General features: G+C 34.2%; 1 protein-coding gene and 1 long non-coding RNA gene across 4 annotated transcripts in view; one reads left to right on the top strand and one right to left on the bottom strand.

Annotated features, from left to right (window-relative positions):
- Positions 1 to 19,214, bottom strand: part of LOC114346442 (glutamate receptor ionotropic, kainate 2-like) — a 793,663-nt gene that overhangs the window by 56,061 nt on the left and 718,388 nt on the right. For all 3 annotated transcript variants that reach the window (XM_050656454.1, XM_050656452.1, XM_050656455.1), the window contains 2 exons: positions 15,426 to 15,715; positions 4,793 to 5,035 (listed from right to left, as the gene is read on the bottom strand). In XM_050656454.1, coding sequence (XP_050512411.1) covers positions 4,793 to 5,035; positions 15,426 to 15,715 — 533 coding nt within the window. The remainder of the gene's footprint in view (positions 1 to 4,792; positions 5,036 to 15,425; positions 15,716 to 19,214) is intronic.
- LOC114346460 (uncharacterized) lies at positions 16,334 to 16,813 on the top strand. Its single transcript, XR_003655034.2, has 2 exons — positions 16,334 to 16,608; positions 16,708 to 16,813. It is a non-coding gene; the product is annotated as an uncharacterized LOC114346460 (long non-coding RNA).

Below are 19,214 nucleotides of genomic sequence, written 5' to 3'. Positions count from 1 at the left end.
TATCTACAACAGTATCTATCGTTTAATGTTTTCCGAACCATCTTAGTTTTGCTCATAATGCAAATATTCCATGCTGTATGCTTGTCCCCATTAGGTAAATTATTTCGATTCATTTTTTTGCACAGACTTATTCAAAACAGGTCCTTATAACAAATCCACATGGTGCCAAGCAGTACCGCGGTCGGAAAATTGTTAAACAATTTTTTAAACGAATTCAAAAAATCAATTTTTTCACTTAGAACAAATTTGTTTTAGATTCTCTGGATCAACGTGAGCAAAAAAGGTCTCTTGTGATTTTTCTATAAAATTGAGTGTTGTCGAGTTACATGCAATTTAAAATTTGAAAAACGCGAACACTGCCATTTTCAAGGCTTAATAACTCGATTAAAAATTATTATTATGAAAGTCATAAAGTGACCAACTCAAAGTTTAAAGCCCCCCCCCCCTGCAGGAGCCTGAAGAAATTTTTGTCATTATTTTATTACGATTATTTTTAATAATTAAAAATGAGCGCTAACCACGTATTGAACCGGCGCGGCGGCAGTCCGCGAGAGAGATGTAAATTCATTGGACGTTTTAAGAAAATATCGATTGGAAGTCAAATATGCGTTTTAAAAAAATAAAAAAGGAATTTTGAGGTTATATGTATTGTACACTCGACCTAAGGGTCTATAAAAAATAGATATGTTTTGTAAAAGCCTCATAAAATTTTTAAATTAATTGCAACTTAACTAAAAAAAAATAGAAAAATTGACTTTTTTGTGGGGACAGGGGGAGGGGGTGGTGGGCTAAAAATGCGATTAGTCTTATTTTTAATCACATATAACGTAAAAACATGAAAAAAAATATTCAGGCTCTATCGATCTCAAAAAAATATAATTAGACCCGCAAAAATCCTTACAGAACTTAAAAAACATGGATTTTGGGGGGGATTAAAAGTGTTTCGCCCAATTTTTGAATATCCTAATATACTCAGTTATTTTAAATTATACATAATCTATTAACAAAACCTTGGGTTGGTCTATGTTGCAGTCTATAAAATGGAGAAAATCCCCAAAAACCCCCTAAAAAAAGAGTTTTCTTGATTTTTCAAGATGGCGCACCTGATGGAAAAATCTAAAAAAAATCAGTAACATAGCTTTTGATAAAATACACAAACTGCAAAAAAAATTGGACCTGTAGTCCCCTCGAAAAAAAAGTTATAGGTTTTTAAAAAGTTTAAAAAAAATTTGAAGTTATGTTCACTCGACCTATGGGTCCATAAAAAATAGACATGTTTTGCAAAAGCCTCAGCTACACTTGTGAATTTTTTAAAATTTTTAAATCAATTGGAACCCAACTAAAAAAAAATTAAATCTAAAAATCTACGTTTTTGGCTGTGGGGGGAGGGGTAAGGGAGGTGGCGAGCTAAAAATCAGCGTTATCTCATTTTTTAGTTGCATAGAACGTAAAAAAATTAATAAAATTGAATTCTGGGAGTGAGGGCATTTTGCCTATCTTAACGGGGGGTACCCTTTGACGAATAAAAACGCCTTTTTCATGAGCTAAAACTTTACTTTTGCTGGATCTACAGAGTTCACGAATGCACAACTCTTTTCGTTTTTTTTTTTCTAAGCTACTTTTTTGCTAAGAATATTTTTTTCCATTAAATATTTAGTTTTTGCGTTATTTGTGAAAATCCCCCTTAAAACGTGGTTTTTTTGTCGAAAAATAAGCATTTTCAATCGAAAATAACTCGAAAAGTATTGATTTACATAAAAAACTCTATAACTGAAAGTTGCTTAGAATTAATCAATTTATCAATTTCCAGACTTATTTTAAACGCGCGATTTTCACCCCCGAGAAGGGATGACTATCACCCCCCAAGTAAAAGCAACTAACGGCACAAATTCAACTTTGAAGTGGAGGGTAAGTTGAACTTGAATCCAAATTTTTATGCAATTTGGAGTTGCCCCTGAAAATTACACGATATCGCCGTATTTTCTGTTCATTTACTGGACTATTAACCTTCGGATGGCCAAGTGGGGGAAATTGTGACCCCAGCCAGGGCCGTCTTAACCCGGGGGTGCAAGGGGTGCGAGGCACCCAGGCGCCAAGTCCAAGGGGCGCAATCTGAACACTTGCTAGGCTCAAACTTGCGCTTTTTGTCCTTAAAAAAACTACAAATAACAAAAACATACAAGTGCACTTTCTGTATTTTTTACAAAGGATATTAAGGCTTACTACACCTACGATCTAGAAATGAAATGTGAAACCCATTTAGATTATTCCGACAATAATTTCAAAAAGGTGACGCGTACACTATTTTGACCAATATTGAATGTGGAGTGACAATGAATCACCACCTTGTAAAAATTATCAGTGTGTCCGAATCGCCGCGATAAATCGCAGCAATTTATTGTGACGATAAATTGCTGCGATTTATTGATTCTTTTAAAGCTGTTTAGACCCTGAGATAAATTGTTGCGATTGATTATAAACTGAAACAACTCGATCGTTACAATAAATTGATGCAATCCGATACCAACTCCAATCCAATTACAATTCCGAAAAATCGCTGCGATTTACCGTTTACACACAATGATAAATTGAAGCAACTAGATTGATATTCTTTTTCTCATGATCATCTTTCAGTGCGTCACAGTTTTTCGATTTCTCTCTAACGCATTAAATTGTATGTGACAGAAAAAAAGGCACGTCTGGGAATACTTCGGTAATTATTCTAGTTCGGTGATTATTCTAGTTGTCGATAGATGGCGCCATAATCAAAAAAGAATTATTTATTAAATAAAATAATAATATTATCAATATAATCTGTACAATTTATAAGACTATACAAATGAAAGAAAATACCATTTTATAAATGCAATAGACACAATTGATTTGATTTTATTCCAAATTGAAAATAAAATTTGACAACTGTCAGATTTAACTAAAATGTCACGTTAGAATAAATGTCATAAATATGTATTATCACGGACTTACCTTTTTTTCTATAATTTGTGACGCACTGAAAAATGTTCATGAAAAGGAGAATATCTATAAATTGCTGCAATTTATCGCTGTGTCTAAACGATGCCTAAACAAAATTTTAAAGTTAAATTTTATTATTACATATTGGACATTGCCATTGCAAAATTAAGTGAAAGATTTGAAATGATGAGGGGACATAATAATAATTTTTCTTTCATGGAAAGAATATTGAGTTGGAGACACTCCGAAGAACACTTAAAAAACCACACAATGTTTATATTTAAAAAAAAACTAGCGCTTGGAAACAGATCTGACATAGATTGTGAAGATCTATTCCATGAGTTAGAATAATTGTTACCAATATTTTTTAAAAATATAGACACAACTCCACTCGATATTTTAAGATATATATACATATATTCTAAAATAATTTACTCTCCGTTTTCCCAAATATTTCTACATGTCTAAGGATAATATTTAACCTTTCCAGTAACAATAGCTGAAGGAGAAAGGTCTTTTTCTAAACTCAAATTGATCAAAAATAATTGGCTTTAATAAGTAGAGAAAAGCAAGTAAAAATAGATATATTTATTAGATTTTAAGGAAATGGAGAAACATTTCGATTTTTATTTTCATATTGCAATTTTTTAGCATATCGTCGGTAATTCTGCAAAACCTCGTATGAGAATTTTTTCAGAATTTGGTTGTTTGCCCTGTCAGAGGCTCCGTTGGAAAATACACATATTAATGTAATGAAAATGTCAAGAAATCTAATTACGTTAACATAGGTAGTTACGAAATGACATTCTCATTACGTTAGCATGTGTATTCTTTGACGGAGTTTCTTACAGGGCAAAAAAACTAGGTTCTGGAAGGGATAAATGCTCATACGAGGTTTTGCAGAATCACCGACGAGCGACGATATCTATATTTCAAACTGGTGACGTCATCCATCTGAGCGTGATGACGTAATCGATCATTTTTTTTTAAATTGGAATAGGGGTCGTGCGTAGCTCATTTGAAAAGATGTTCAATTCCCTATTCAGTAATATTATAAACATTAATATCACTATTTATGCAGGGTGGCCAAAAAATAATTTTTGCATTAAATTATTTGACGCAAAAAGAAGAAAGTATGTAATGTATTTAACTCAAAATACATTGTACTGCTGTCACAAAATAGGAACAAATGTTTATTTCACAAATAAACATTTCTTTTCGCTTAAATGAAATCACAATATCGCGTATGTTTTTCTTTAATAAGTTCAAAAGTATTTTCAATTTTTAACCCATTATTTTTTTATTTGACTTTAATGTCATTCTAGATATCCTCATATTTTGAAATAAAAAAAATTCCCTATATTTTACGAATAAAAAATATATTCTGAAGTTGATGTTTAGTAAAATACCGTCTATAATGTGTAATTCCAAGTAGTTTTACGCTAATGACGTCGACTTTTCAAAGTAACAAGACACTTACTCAACATACACACTACACATGACACTGATACTCATGTTGTGACTGGATGAATGACATAAAGTCCATGCCATAAAAAAAAATAAAAAAAAAAATTAATTTTTTTGTTACATTTTTGACCTGGGGTCATTTTCCCCCCGTTGGTCATCCGTGTAACAAAAAAAGGTTGGTCATCGGAAGGTTAAGAGCTAATTATGCGTTACCAGACTTTTGGTCCACTCTGTATAAAAACCATGATACTTTCTAGATATCTAGATATATCAGTTATTATCGTTAATAAAAAATACATGTTTTTCTGTTGTTTTTCGTTAATAATGTTTTTTAATAGTTTTAAATAATTACCCTTGTAATAGGCGAGAGGCTTAACTGTGGTGATATTACATTTCTTGGCGGAACCCTTACAGGAGGTAATGGAGGATGCGGAGGAATATCCAGCAATGCAGGAACATATGACACTCCAGACATGCACTTTGAACATTTTCTTCGAAGGGCAGGTCTTTGTCGAGAACCTCCACATTTGAGGGCAAAGCAGAATTCACCCTTCATTTCTGAGCAAAGAGATTGATGAGGCACACTGGCAGATCTCTAAAAATCAGTAAGTAAATTATAAGATTATAATGAAGAAATTTTCTTGTTTAACGCTAAACTAAATTAATATACGTGAAAGCTTTTTATTTCATAAATCAACATTTAACCTTCATAAAACCACCTTTACCTTCATTAATTAAAACTCTTTAATCAAGTAATTTATACAAAATAATGGAATTAAGAATTTATTATCGCTTGTTGATGGTAAAGAGACTTAAACTTTCTTTCAAATAATTCTACAGTCTTTCTTTTTGTCTGTATGTTTGCTATTTAAATGCCGAAGTGGATTCGACAGCTCCATACTTTTTGTAGGGGAGCATAAGCGGGGATTTTTGCAGTTACTCGAGCGCGTCAGATTATCATATGGGGAGAAACCTGGTACCCTGTAGATGTACTTCTACCATAAATTGGCTCTTAACACAGGGAAGTTGGTTAAGGGGGACCCGAAAAAAATCTATCCTTAAAAATATTCGAAATTGTCAGATTAAGATAAGGTAAGTTAAGTACATATTGCCCTCTCCCATATATTTCGGTCTAAAAGTGTCCACCGAAATACAAAGATGAGAATCTACAAAACTTTAATTCGACCAATAACATGCTATGGCAATGAAGCCTGGGTCCTAAAGAAACATCCAAAAACAAACTCGACACAGTCGAAAGGAAAGTACTGAGGAGAATACTAGGACCTGTGAGGGAAAACGCAATATTCAGAAGTCGATACAACAACGAACTTTATCAACTTTATAAGGAAGCACCCCTGTCAGACTTCATTAGAATACAAAGATTGCAATGGGCCGGACATGTGATAAGAATGGGAGAGGATAGGCTACCAAAAAGAGCACTGAATGCTAGAATGCAAGGAAAGAGACCGGTTGGAAATCCAAGAAAGCGCTAGGTAGACACAGTAAACAGCGACGTACAAGCCCTTTTAGGAGTCCGTGTATGGAGAAGAGCAGCCACAGACAAGCAAGGGTGGAGGCAAAAAATAAAGAAGGCCAAGGGTCAATTTGGGCTGTAGTGCTGTAGAAGAAGAAGTAGAAGAAGTTAAAGTACATGCAAAATAGTGTATATTTTAAAAATCTGACGATTTGAGCGGGGCGTAAAGAAATGGGTGAGTCAAAAATTTCACAAAAAAAGCGAATATTTCGCGAAACGAACGTCAGATCAAAAAACTAAAAAATAGGTTTTCAATATTTTTCAATAATCTATCGACTGGTACTAAACATGAGCCCCCACGGAGAGGGGTGGGAGTTAAATTTAAAATTTTAAATACAAACCCCGCGATATTGCGCAAAATGAACATCAGATCTAAAAACTGAAAAATACACTTTCAAAATGTTTTTGAAAAATCTATCGAATGGTACCAAACGCGACCCCCCACGGAGCTGGGGTGGGGGGTTACTTAAAAATCTTATATGGGACCTCCAAATTTTTATTGCAGATTTGGCTTCTTTACATAAAAATAAGCAACTTTTATTCGAGAAATTTTTTCGAATTATGGATAAATTGCACTATAATCGGAACGAACCATTATTGGAAATGGAAAATTAAATTAAAAATGGAAAGACCCCACTAAAATGGAAAATTTTACTTAAGTTTTTTTTGTTTTAGGACCTAATAATCACAACTCAATATGTCCCCGTAACGCTCGAGTGACTGCAAATTTAGCATACTTTGCTCCTCTACCGTAATGATATTTATAAAAATGTATGCTTGTCTAACAAAATAAAATAAACGAAAAACGAACTTAAAACAAATAACTTATGTACAACTATATTACATAAGAACTGTTATGTTTGGGATGTCCACGAGTTACTTTACGCAAAGATCCCTAGGTCCTAGAAAAGTATAGAAAATAACTTTCAATTACGGAAAATTACCCCTATTAAAAATACACAAGTGTCGCTAAAACAAGTTTTTATTTCAATCTTATACGATTGAGGTTACAAAACCGACTGATAAAGTCTACCACCAATATAGTGGCTGCCAAAAGTTCCAATCTGAGTATAGAAATCTTCTTCAAAGACCCATGCGGCTCTTAGCTGCTACAAAAAAAAAATCGTAATCTCATGATTCCGAAGAACTCTCAAAAATACTATGGCCGCATAAGCTTTCTTGCTTGCAATGGAAAAGGTGTGAAAACTCCAATAATCAGCTTCCACGGGCCCAGCCTGAATCCAGCGTGGAATCTCAATACTCAACAGTTCATAAAGATGAGTAACCCATTTACACAATTCATCAGCCATGTCATTCTCTACAGGAGCATCCCATCCCAAACACCTGCTCCCAAACAGGAGTTTGGGGAAAAGAGATAAACTAGCAGGTAAAACAGGTAAAGCAGGTAAAACCAACAGGGTCAAATATAATCTGAGCTATAGAAAGTATCAGTATCTTAGTTATCGGTCCTTTTTCGACCACTCCTTTCAAGGTTTCAGTATTGAATTCTAGAGTGTCTCTTGAGGAGTCCCAGAGAACATCTAGAACAGGGACAACTATGTTTGTACTTAAGTTTATTATAAACTATAATATTAGCGTGTGCTATATCTATCATTTGCCTCTATTTCACTGATTAATTCTTCATCAGAAGCTTTTACGAACATACTTTCAAATACCGCACTTTCCACGACACAAAGCTCATTGTACTTTACTTGTAAAATTCTCACTGTACACTAATTTGTTGCCAGGGTCGAGTGTCCACCGGTTTAGCTATCAAATTGTCTAAAACATTAGCAGCTTTTGTAATAGCAGTACGAAGCACTTCGGCGTTTTGTATCTGATTCTTTTCTCGCTTAAAAATGTAATAACTTCAGCCATGCCTCACGAAAAACGAACTTATTCGTCGAAAAAGTTTACACTAAAATAAGAGAAAACAACCAACTTTTAGGCACACCCATATAAAAGTTCTGTGTCACGATTGCCACTGTGTCGCGGTTACCACAATGTTACGTTTGGGATGTCCACGAGTTACTTTACGCAAAGATCCCTAGGTGCGTAAATAAAGTATAAAAAATGACTTTCAATTACAGAAAATTACCCCTATTAAAAATACACAAGTGAGGCTTAAAGAAGTTTTTATTTTAATCTTATCCGATGGACGTTACAAAACCGAGAGTTTTTAAGGATTGTGTAGAAGTGCAGATTGATATGTTTTTAACAGTCGGTTTTTAACGTCCTTCGGATAAGATTGAAATAAAAACTTTAAGCCACACTTGTGTATTTTTAGTAGGGGTACTTTTCTGTAATTTGAAGTTATATATGTACTTTATTTAGGAATCTAGGGATATTCGCGTGAAGTAACTCGTGGATATTCCAAACGTAACATTTGGCGACAGTGACACAGGACTTTTATATGGGTGTGCTTAAAAGTTAGTTGTTTTCGCTTATGTTAGTGTAAACTTGTTTCCGACGAATAAGTTGATTTGTCGTGAGGCTCAACCGAAATTATTACCTTTTTAAAGGAGAAGATATGGAATTAGAATCAGATATAGGTCTGGATCCCGCGTATGAAAAAAAGTGGATTAATAGCAAGCTGAAAATTTGTTAATAGCTTAAGGGTGTCTAGTCGGGCCAACGTTGATATATGGAAACACTGGAACAGGGGCAGTTTTAATTGTGGAACAGGTTAAAAATTTGGAAGGGTCAGACCACGAAAACGGCACATGTATTTTGTCCGACAGAACAGACTTAAACTCTCCGAACAGAGATTAAACTCTCTTGCAAAAATCAGACTGCTATTTACCACCAAATGGGCGTTTTAATGAGTGGAACATGTAAAATATGTCAAATGACAGGAATTATGACAGGTGATAAATAGCAGTCTGATTTTTGCATGAGAGTTTAATCTCTGTTCGGAGAGTTTAAGTCTGTTCTGTCGGACAAAATAAATGTGCCGTTTTCGTGGTCTGACCGTTCCAAATTTTTAACCTGTTCCACAATTAAAACTGCCCCTGTTCCAGTGTTCCCATATATCAAAGTTTATCCGACTAGACACCCTTAAGATATTAACTTTTCAGCTTGCTATTAATCAACTTTTTTTTCATACGCGGGATACAGACCTAATACAAAACGCCGAACAGTGGTTCGTACTGCTTTTATGAAAGCTGCTAATGTTTTAGACAATTTGATAGCTGAACCGGTGGACACTCGACCCTGGCAACAAATTAATGTAGGTACAGTGAGAACTTTACAAGTAAAGTACAATGAGCTTTGTGTCGTGGAAAGTGCGGTACTTGAAAGTATGTTTGAAAAAGTTTCTGAAGAAGAATTAATCAATGAGATGGAGGCAAAGGATAGATACATCATACGCTACTATGAACATAAGTACAAAAATATTTGTCCCCGTTCTTGGTGTTCTCTGGGACTCCTCAAGAGACACTCTAAAATTCAATACTGAAACCTTGAAAGGAGTGGTCGAAAAAGGGACTGTAACTAAGATACTGATACATTCTATATCTCAGAGTATATTTGACCCTGTTGGTGTTACCTGCCAGTATCTTTATTCCCCAAACTGTTGCTGCAGAAACGTTGGGAAAGGCGCCTGGGATAGGACGCTCCAGTCGAGAATGACATGGCTGATGAATTTTGTAAATGGGTTACTCATCTTTCTGAACTGTCGAGTATTGCGATTCCACGCTGGATTCAGGCTGGGCCCGTGGAAGCTGATCATTGGAGTTTGCAACCTTTTAAGATACAAGCAATAAAGCTTATGCGGTCGTAGTATTTTTGAGAGTTCTTCGCAATCATGAGGTTACGATTTTTCTTGTAGCAGCTATGAGTCGTGTGGCCCCGTTGAAGAATATTTCTATACCCAGATTGGAACTTTTGGCAGCCACTATTGGTGCTAGACTTTATCAGTCGGTTTTGTAACGTCCATCGGATAAGATTGAAATAAAAACTTGTTTAAGCGACACTTGTGTATTTTGAATAGGGGCAATTTTCTGTAATTGAAAGTTATTTTCTATAATTTATTTACAAACCTAGGAAAAGGGATCTTGGCGTAAAGCAACTCGTGGTCGTGGACATCTAAAACGTAACAAGGACAAGGCAACGTTTGTTGTTTAATCATGTTTTTTTTTTCCATAAAAATGTAGGTACTAAAGTAGCACCTTCTGTTGGTTAAATACGGAAGAAGAAGGTAGGAAGAAAGAAATTATCTAACTGGCTCAGAGATGACACAAGTAAAAATGTGTTTCTGTATTGAATAGCTGTTTCAAATCTTAGATAGCGTATTAGATCCTCCTGTTGATTTGGCAATATAATTAAAAGTTAATTGGCCTTAGTATAGTAAGAGAAAGGGGTTCCAATTAATTTTTTTAAAGGGTTACCGGATCTAAGAACGTTTTGGAAATACTGATCTACATAAGGCAAAAATGTTATACAATTTTGGACAGCACGGTGGAAATAGTTTCCTTAAAAGACCAGAAAATTGCACCCCAATGCATATGCTGTTAAGGATTTAAAAGAAAGTAAGAAACCAACCAATGTGGAAGGACGTCTAACTTAAATGCGGACATCGGAGGGTTGATATATCCAGCTAATTATAGAAGACGTGTGATGCAAAAGAGATACAAAAACTCAGACAAAAGCAAACCAAAGAGTCTAATCCTCCTTCTTTCTTCTTCTTTACGTGCCATCTCCGCGACGAAGGTTGGCAATCATCATTGCTATTCTCACTTTCGACACTACAGCACGAAAGAGTTCAGTTGAGCTGCATCCATACCATTCTCTGAGATTTCTCAGCCAGGACATTTTTCTCCTACCTATGCTGTGCCTTCCTTGAATCTTTCCCTGCATAATTAATTTTAGGAGTTCATATCTATCACCACGTGTTATATGACCCAAGTATTGAAGTTTTCTTATTTTGATGGAATCCAGTATCTCCCTGCTGTTCTGTATTCTCCTTAGTACTTCCTCATTGGTTATTCTGTCTGTCAAGGAGATTCTCAGCATTCTTCTATACGTCCATATCTCAAATGCTTCCAATCTATTGAGGCGTTGTTTATTGAGAGTCCATGTCTCCACACCATACGAAAGAACAGAAAATACATAACATTTTAGTACTCGCTTTCTAAGATCTAGGCTGAGGTCTCTACTACACAATATTTGTTTCATATTAGTGAATGCACTTCTAGCCTTTTCTATTCTAATTCGGATTTCTTTGGTATAATCGTTTGTTTCACTAATGTTCGTCCCTAAATAGTTATAATTCTGAACTCGTTCTATCGTCTTATTATTTACGTGTAGATTGATGTTTCTAATATTTTTCTTTGATATAACCATGAATTTCGTTTTCTTTATGTTTAGTGACAGACCAAATTCTTCACTTGTTGCAACAACCTTATTTTTGTAGATCTGTAATAGTTTCTGCTATTAGTATTGTGTCATCGGCGTATCTAATTTCACATATGGGTAGGCCATTTATTTTTATGCCTGCACATCATCTTCTAATGCTTTTTTGAATATTTCTTCGGAGTATGCATTAAACAGTGAAGGCGACAAGACACAGCCCTGTCTAACGCCTCTTTTGATTTTTATTTTATTGGTGTTTAAATTATTTATTCTTATGACAGCTTCTTGTTCATAATACAGATTATTTATTATTCTTATATCCCGTGTGTCGATGTTCTTTGTTCTCAGTAGTTTTATTAACGGATTATATTTCACCGTATCGAATGCCTTGTTATAATCTAGGAAGCAGACATAGATGTCCTGGTTTACATCTAAACATCTCTGTATTAGCACATTTACTGCAAATAATGCTTCTCTGGTTCCTTGAGCATTTCTAAATCCGAACTGAGTTTGTCCAACGTCTTGTTCTAACTTTTTGTATATTCTACGACGAATAATCTTTAGAAATACTTTGAGTATGTGGCACATTAGACTGATGGTACGGTGTTCGCAACATTGTCTGGCGTTTCTCTTCTTCGGTATAGTCACGAATGTCGATATTCTATTCTTTAGGTAATATACCTGTTCTGTATATGATATTAAATAATTCGACAATTACATGTATATTGCAGTCGGCTATAAGTTGCAATATTTCTGTCGGTATTTCGTCCGGTCCTACAGCTTTCCCAGTTTTCAGTTCTTTAATGGTGTGTTTTACTTCACTTTCTGTTATTTCTGGTCCAGTCTCTTCAACGAAATATTCGTTATCTATTGTGCCTCGGTTGTCGTTAAACAGCTGTTCTATAGAGTTTGTCCATACCAACAATTTGTTTTCTGTATCCATTACTATGTCTCCCTTTTCATCAACTAGTATATTTCGTTTGTATTCTGGTTTTCTAGTTAATTCTTTTATTTTCCTGTGTACATTAAAGCTGTCATGTTTATGTTGTAGCGTTTCTATTTCATCACATTTTTCTTTTAACCAATTTTCTTTTGCTATGCGAATTTGTCGCCGTATTTCGTTTTGTGTTTGCTGGTATAACGATTTATTTTTGTCCTTATATGCTCTTCTTTTGTTCATTAAGTTTAGTATTTCGTTTGTCATCCAATATTTTTTCTTTTCTTTGGGTTTGCGTAGATACTTTTTGAAGGTTCTATTAAGTCAGCCTTTATTTTTTTCCAGTTTTTCCGCTTTTGCCCTAATAATTACCAAAAAAAATTAAGATGGTCTATTGCTCTTCACTATGATATTTGTTTAAAAAAAATTAAATCGTGTAAACTATGTCAGAACAAATATTTATACTATTTTCGAGATGGAAGTCGAAACGTCAAATAAATTTTATTTAAAACTTAAATTGTGGCATATTTCTCAAATAGAATAGTAAACTGCATAAGATACCATAAGGAAATAGCTTTAGAAAAGTATTTAAATAATTACTTCTGTCCAAAAACGCAGATTATTAAACGCAGATATTCCACATATAGTGCAGTCACTGAAGGTTTTCACCTCCGATTTCGTTGAACCTCCATTGATTTCTATGGAAATTGGTAAGTAATTAGAGGATACCTCAAGGAACAAAGGTGATATGATGCCAACTTGCGCTTTCAACCTGGGGGTGGATGCCACCCCTTCTCGGGGGTGAAAATTATTTTATTAAACATAATACCATAAGTCGATAGAGGGACAAATTATAAGCAAAATTTGTTATATAAAGTTATTAAAATAAATCGACAATTTTTTAGTTATTTAAGACCAAATATTTTATTTTTTCGTAAAAAAATGCATGTTTTAAATCGGTTTTTCACGTATAAATCAAAAACTATAAGCTTTTACAAAAAATTTATTATTACTGAAATTGAAGATAATAAAAAATTGAATACATTCCTCACATAAATAACTAAACTAATGTTAGTTCAAAGTGAGTTATTGGCAATTGAGTGTGTATTATTTTTCGACGAATACCCAAATCTAAGTATTCAAGCTTAAATAACGAGAAAACGATGCGATGTATAAAGTATTCCTGCCTAAAATATACACATTTGTAAATGTATTTCGGAATATGTATCAAATGAGCTTCAGAACAAGGTAATAGCGTCAAAATTAAGCAAGTTATGATGAAAATAAAAGAACCGTTTCGAATTTTTTAGGAAAAAGTGAAAAATAAAACATACGCCATTTCCACAAAAATAAAAATTTATAGTAATCCTTACAAGAACTTCGTTATATTAGCATAATTAATGTTTTCGATAATTTTGACCGGTTAAGAAAGCATATTTTTGAAAAAAGATGTAATTTAAAAAAATCATAATTTTTAAAATTATTTTAATTCTCATACTCTTTTGATAATAACTTCAAAAATACTCAATATACGTAAAAAATTATACTTGTACAGTAGAACCCCGCAAATCCGAACTAATTGGGGGGACAGCCTGTTCGGATTCCGAAAAGTTCGGATTATCCGAAAGTTAGCCTAAGAAGCTAACGAAGATGATTTTTAAAAGATTTGGACTGCCACCGATCGCTTTATGAAACTCTATCCGCACGTTTATGCCTCCAATATTCTAAAGCTGAAAAATATTTAGATCACTGAAATATTAAATCGCTAACGCCAGTAGTTTGTCACGGGACATGGGAATTCGGCCATGTAAATGATTCATTTAATTTGTAATCTGGATATTGATTACACTATGTTTCTCATGTTTCTTTTCTTTTTCAATGTTTTCGTTCATAGTGTACCATGGAAAATGTGTATTATGCACATTCCTTTATTGATTGTGTTTAGTCTAACTCGACGCTTTTATTCACCCATTAGTGTTCCAGTGTTTAATACTGTAGCTAGCATATTACGTAATTATTTTCTCACATAATAAACATGTTTTTAAATTTTTATTTTGAATTTTTAAATTTTTTTTCACTATCCGTTGGTTCGGATTTGCCGAAAGTTCGGATTTGCGGGGTTCGGATTTGCGGGGTTCTACTGTATAATCAAATTTTAGTTTTTTCTGCACCAAATATTTCACCTGTTTTACTATTTCTATAGGGTAAAAAATACCCGAGATAGAAACGTTTAAATCTTAAATTTTGCTGTGAAAACCATGCAAACGGGACCATTTAACCTTTTATTTAAAAAAAATGAGGGGTTTAAAAGATTATGTTCAACACGCTTAAATAGCACTTAGAATTAACTTTCAAGCAGTTTTTAGATGAACCGGATATCGTAAACACGAACGGAGTTATTAAAAAAAAAACAATAACATTTTTTGGAAAAATTTTTAAAAGATAAGTTTTGAAAACATTTTGGAGCATAAATTTTAACGCTATTAACATGTTCGAGGGCTCATTTAATAGATATTTTTAAGTACTTTGACAAATGTTAAATAAGTTTATGTTATAAAATGCATCAATTTCCCGTTATTTCAGCTTGAATACTTAAGAGTTTTTTACTCGCCGGAAAAGATATACATTCAATTACCTCTAACTCACTTTTTTTAACATTAAAAGGTTTTTCTACTAAGGAGTTTATTTCCTTTTTTATTAGCTTCAATTTTGATAATTTTAACTTTTTTGTCAAAACTTATAGTTTTAGAGTTATTGATGAAAAATCTGTTAAAAACATGCATTTTTCTCTTCCCAAGAAAAATTAAAATCTTTGATCTTTAATAACTCAAAAAGTTTTGATGTATTTTAATAACTTTATATAACAAATTTTGCTTAGAATTTGTCCCTCTATCGAAATATGGGGTTATTTTCAATAAAATAATTTTCACCCACGAGAAGGGGTGGCATCCACCCCTAGGGTAAAAGCGCAAGATGGCACCATATCACCTTTGTTCCTTGAGATATCCTCTAACCACTCACCAATTTTCATACAAATCGATGGAGGTTCAACGAAATTGGAGGTAATAGCTCATATCCACCTTCAGTGACTCCACTAATACTACAATTAAAATATTAAAATACTGAATTATAATTTTCTATCAAATCAAAAATATAACTTACTTTGTCATTTATTGCACTTTTCTTAGAATTGTAACAAAATTCAACGATGGCAATAATCACTGCAAATGCGAGTCCACAAAGTAAAACTACGAACACACCTCCAATGTTGTCGACTCCCAAGGCATTGGCCTTGGATTCCCTTCCTTTATCATTCCTGTGGCAGGTGTCACCTTTGTTTTTCCACCATTTATCATACAGCATCTGAATCTCGCCTTTCTCTTGCAGTTCTAAAATAGCCAGAGAAATTTTGTCTCTCCAAGGACTGCCCTTAGGTGTTGCAATTCCATATCCTGAAGGAGATAGAGATTAACGATGTATATTCAGGGTGTAACAAAAAGGCAGGCCATAAATTAAGTCACATATTCTGGGAACAAAAATAGTTCGGTTGAACCTAACTTACCTGAGTAAAAATTTGCATATAACAAAAGTTACAAAATAAAAAAAGTTTTTTTTTCAATATATCGAAAACACATATTTCTAAACGGTTAAGTAAGGTTTGCGCTATCGATTGTGTTCAAAATAAGAGGGCTAAAAGATCTACAACGTTCAAGTGATTTTACTGTTGTATAATAAAATGGTCAATAGACATATAAATCTAAAAAAACCGCGGAGTGGCATCATTTGAGGGGGTGCGTTTTTGAGAAAGGGGTGAATTAACCCCTATGCACTAGGGTACATAGGGTGAGTTCTATGCACTTTTCATACATACACATCTACAGAGAAATTGTTCGAAATTAAATTTATTATCCAAATATCTCCTTTTATTAAAGTCAAAAATATTTTCTGTTACAAAAATGAATTAAAAAAAGCGAAAACTAAACACGAACGAAACTACCATCATTTCTATTTAAAAAGACGTTTGGTAGAAGTCTTTAAGATTTATAGTTTGTAATGATATGCCGATATGCTGAACATGCCTCGACACTGGGAACCGAACGATTCTCTCAATTCGCGCAGATGCCCCCACCGAGTTCCACCTCTCCGAGACAACACCGGCACACGGATATTTAAGAAGGTCGCAAGCAGAAATCAGTCAGTCCTGAACGACCGTTCTGGGCTCCATAACCAGCCAAGCGACGTGAGCGAGGCAGGCCGACCTGAGTCGCGACGTGCACTGTTTTGTGGTGATTCGTAAACTTAGGCAGGCCAACTCGAGACGAGACGCAAGGTGTACCGAAGTGAGGTAATTTGCGACTCGTAATTCAACGGAGGCAAGCGTAGTGAGCGAGCCCCGATAAATATATATTTGAATACCGCTGTTAATTTTGTTCTTCTGTTACAGACGCCCATCCGGAGGAGGACTTTGCTGCGACGAAATAGAATATTAAATTATTATTATGCCTTATATTGTACATAATTTAGAATTAATAGATTTGCTTTGTTTTCAACCTGTGTTTTACTGAGTCTGTCGTCCTGAAAGAACTACCCGTTACAAATTTGGCACCCGAGCAAAAGCTGAAATATACGCAAGTAAACGTCGTTATTCGACGCCCGGATAATACCAAAAATGCCGACAGATAAAGACACAGACTCAGTATCAGGTGCCACGACGGGTACGTCATGGATAAATCGTCTTTCCAAAGAGGAATTACAGCGCGACGCCGAAAGGTGCGGATTGGATTCCAAAGGAACCGTCGACGAGTTAAGGTTAAGACTCAGAACCTTTTATAAAGATCTCGGGGAAGCGACAGGAACAATCCCAAAAATCAATACTTCCAAGGAAGCCGAACCAGACACACTGACCCAAGAAATTTCATTAATCAGAAACCAATTACAAGACTTAATAATGACAAAACAAACGAGGCAATCAGATTTGCTAAATCAAGTGCGGAGGTGGAACACACACTTCGACAAGAAACATTCGGATGCAGTAGACTTCATAGAAAGGATAGATGAATTAAGCCTAGCCTACGAGGTCGATAAGCAAGATCTGCTAAAAGCATTACCAGAATTGTTAGGAGACCACGCATTGTTATGGTACCGAAACAACAACAGGAATTGGGATTCATGGACGGACTTCATCAAAGATTTTAAGAAAGCTTTCTATCCCAGAGAATATTTACTACAGCTAGAAGAGCAGATCAGAAACAGGAAGCAAAGGAAAAACGAACCAGTGGATAGATACATCACGGATACTCAAACATTAATCAGACGAGAGGGATCTTTTTCAAGAAACCAAGAAGTCGACAGGATATATAAAAATTTGCTGCCAGAATATAAGCTTTATGCTCGCCGCCGGGATTTCGAAAACTTATTGGGATTGAGAGAATTGGCCCAAGAATACGAAACTTTGGAAGACGAAAGGGCCCAAATATGATTTTTCAAAGTTCGCCACTCACAGCATTTTTAAGAAAAATTTTGATTTTTTTTCAATTAGTAGAATATAATTATTGCATATTCGAACTCCATTTTAACTCCAAATAATTTACACTTAACTAACTCCAAATAAATACGAGGTATGTTAGAAAATATGAATTTCGCTCAAGTATAAAGTAGGTACCGTTGTAGTCCATAATATTTCAATTAGAAGGATGTAGGTAATTGCCTATTCAGACATACAGTTGAGTCCCTGAATCTTTACCAGTGCGTCATAATTTAAAGCATACGAAAGAAGTCGATGATAAGTCGGAAATTGAAATTTACTAAACGCAACAGCAAGTGACAGTAACGGCCGATTTCATAATGAAGTTAAAGGAGGCTTTAAATTTAAAGTTGCCTTTAACCTGAGATTTTCATTTCATAATCAAGTTAAAGGGCCCTTTTTATCAAAAGCCCTCTTTAACTTTAAAGTGCAGATTTCGGACCTTTAATAATAACCTATTTTGTTGAGTTGAACACACAGTTGTTTTCATGTTGTTTTTGTATTTAACTTTTAAGGTTAACATAACAGTCAATAATAATTATGTATTATATTATTACTCAGGATTCATTAATTGTACTTTAAAAGCACAAATATGTATAATTTTGAAATGTCTAGTTCAAGAAATTTATTGTATTCAGAAGACCAAAAATTATCCAGGACAGATTAAGAACAAACTGTTTTGAACAATAATAATATGAAATATGATAATCTGAATTTTTATCAAAGATTTAGGTTGAAAACAAAGAGTTTTGTGCCTTCTTAAATAGAAAACCAAATAACTTTCACTATTAGGTAAGTGACTAAAAATTTGTTGATATTAAGTAAAAACAAAGCTGCTTATTTATTTTAGAGCTGGATGCATTACTCCCCATGCAACAAATTCTGTTGGATTTTATGCATCAGGAATCAGGAAGTATGCAATTAAATGTAACTGATTTTACGACAGTGACCAGAGGTTCAGCAAGTAGAATTATAAAAATAGTATCATCTACAATTGCAAGAATCATCAAGAGATGGAAAGCATTTTTACAAGATTGCTGTATTCCCTAGAATAATGAGTGCAATGGGATATACTTTAATTAAAATAGATTCTGCAGGTGTTCAGGATGCAGAAACTTTCAGGTCCAGAACATCATTTTTTGCATTGAATGTCCGGTCAGTGATGCAAAATTTAAAATTAGAGATATTGTTGTACTGTGGCTATCACATAAGACAATTTTAATAATAGTAGGCTGAGGCATAATTCAGGGGCTTAGAATTACACAAACGTAGCTACATTTTGTTTTATTTTCGTCTATGGAAATATTAGGATTACGGTAACTGAACGTTATATGTACCTAGGTATGCATGTGCAAATCAGAACTAAAGCAGGTGGACATACGTTCATGTGAATCTTAAATAAGAAGTTTAATGTAGTTATGTTTGTG

The sequence above is a fragment of the Diabrotica virgifera genome, chromosome 7 (assembly GCF_917563875.1).
Source record: "Diabrotica virgifera virgifera chromosome 7, PGI_DIABVI_V3a".
In the NCBI taxonomy this organism is placed as follows: domain Eukaryota; kingdom Metazoa; phylum Arthropoda; class Insecta; order Coleoptera; family Chrysomelidae; genus Diabrotica; species Diabrotica virgifera.
The sequence above is the reverse complement of the archived record's forward strand: the minus strand, read 5'-3'. Positions and strand labels throughout refer to the sequence as shown.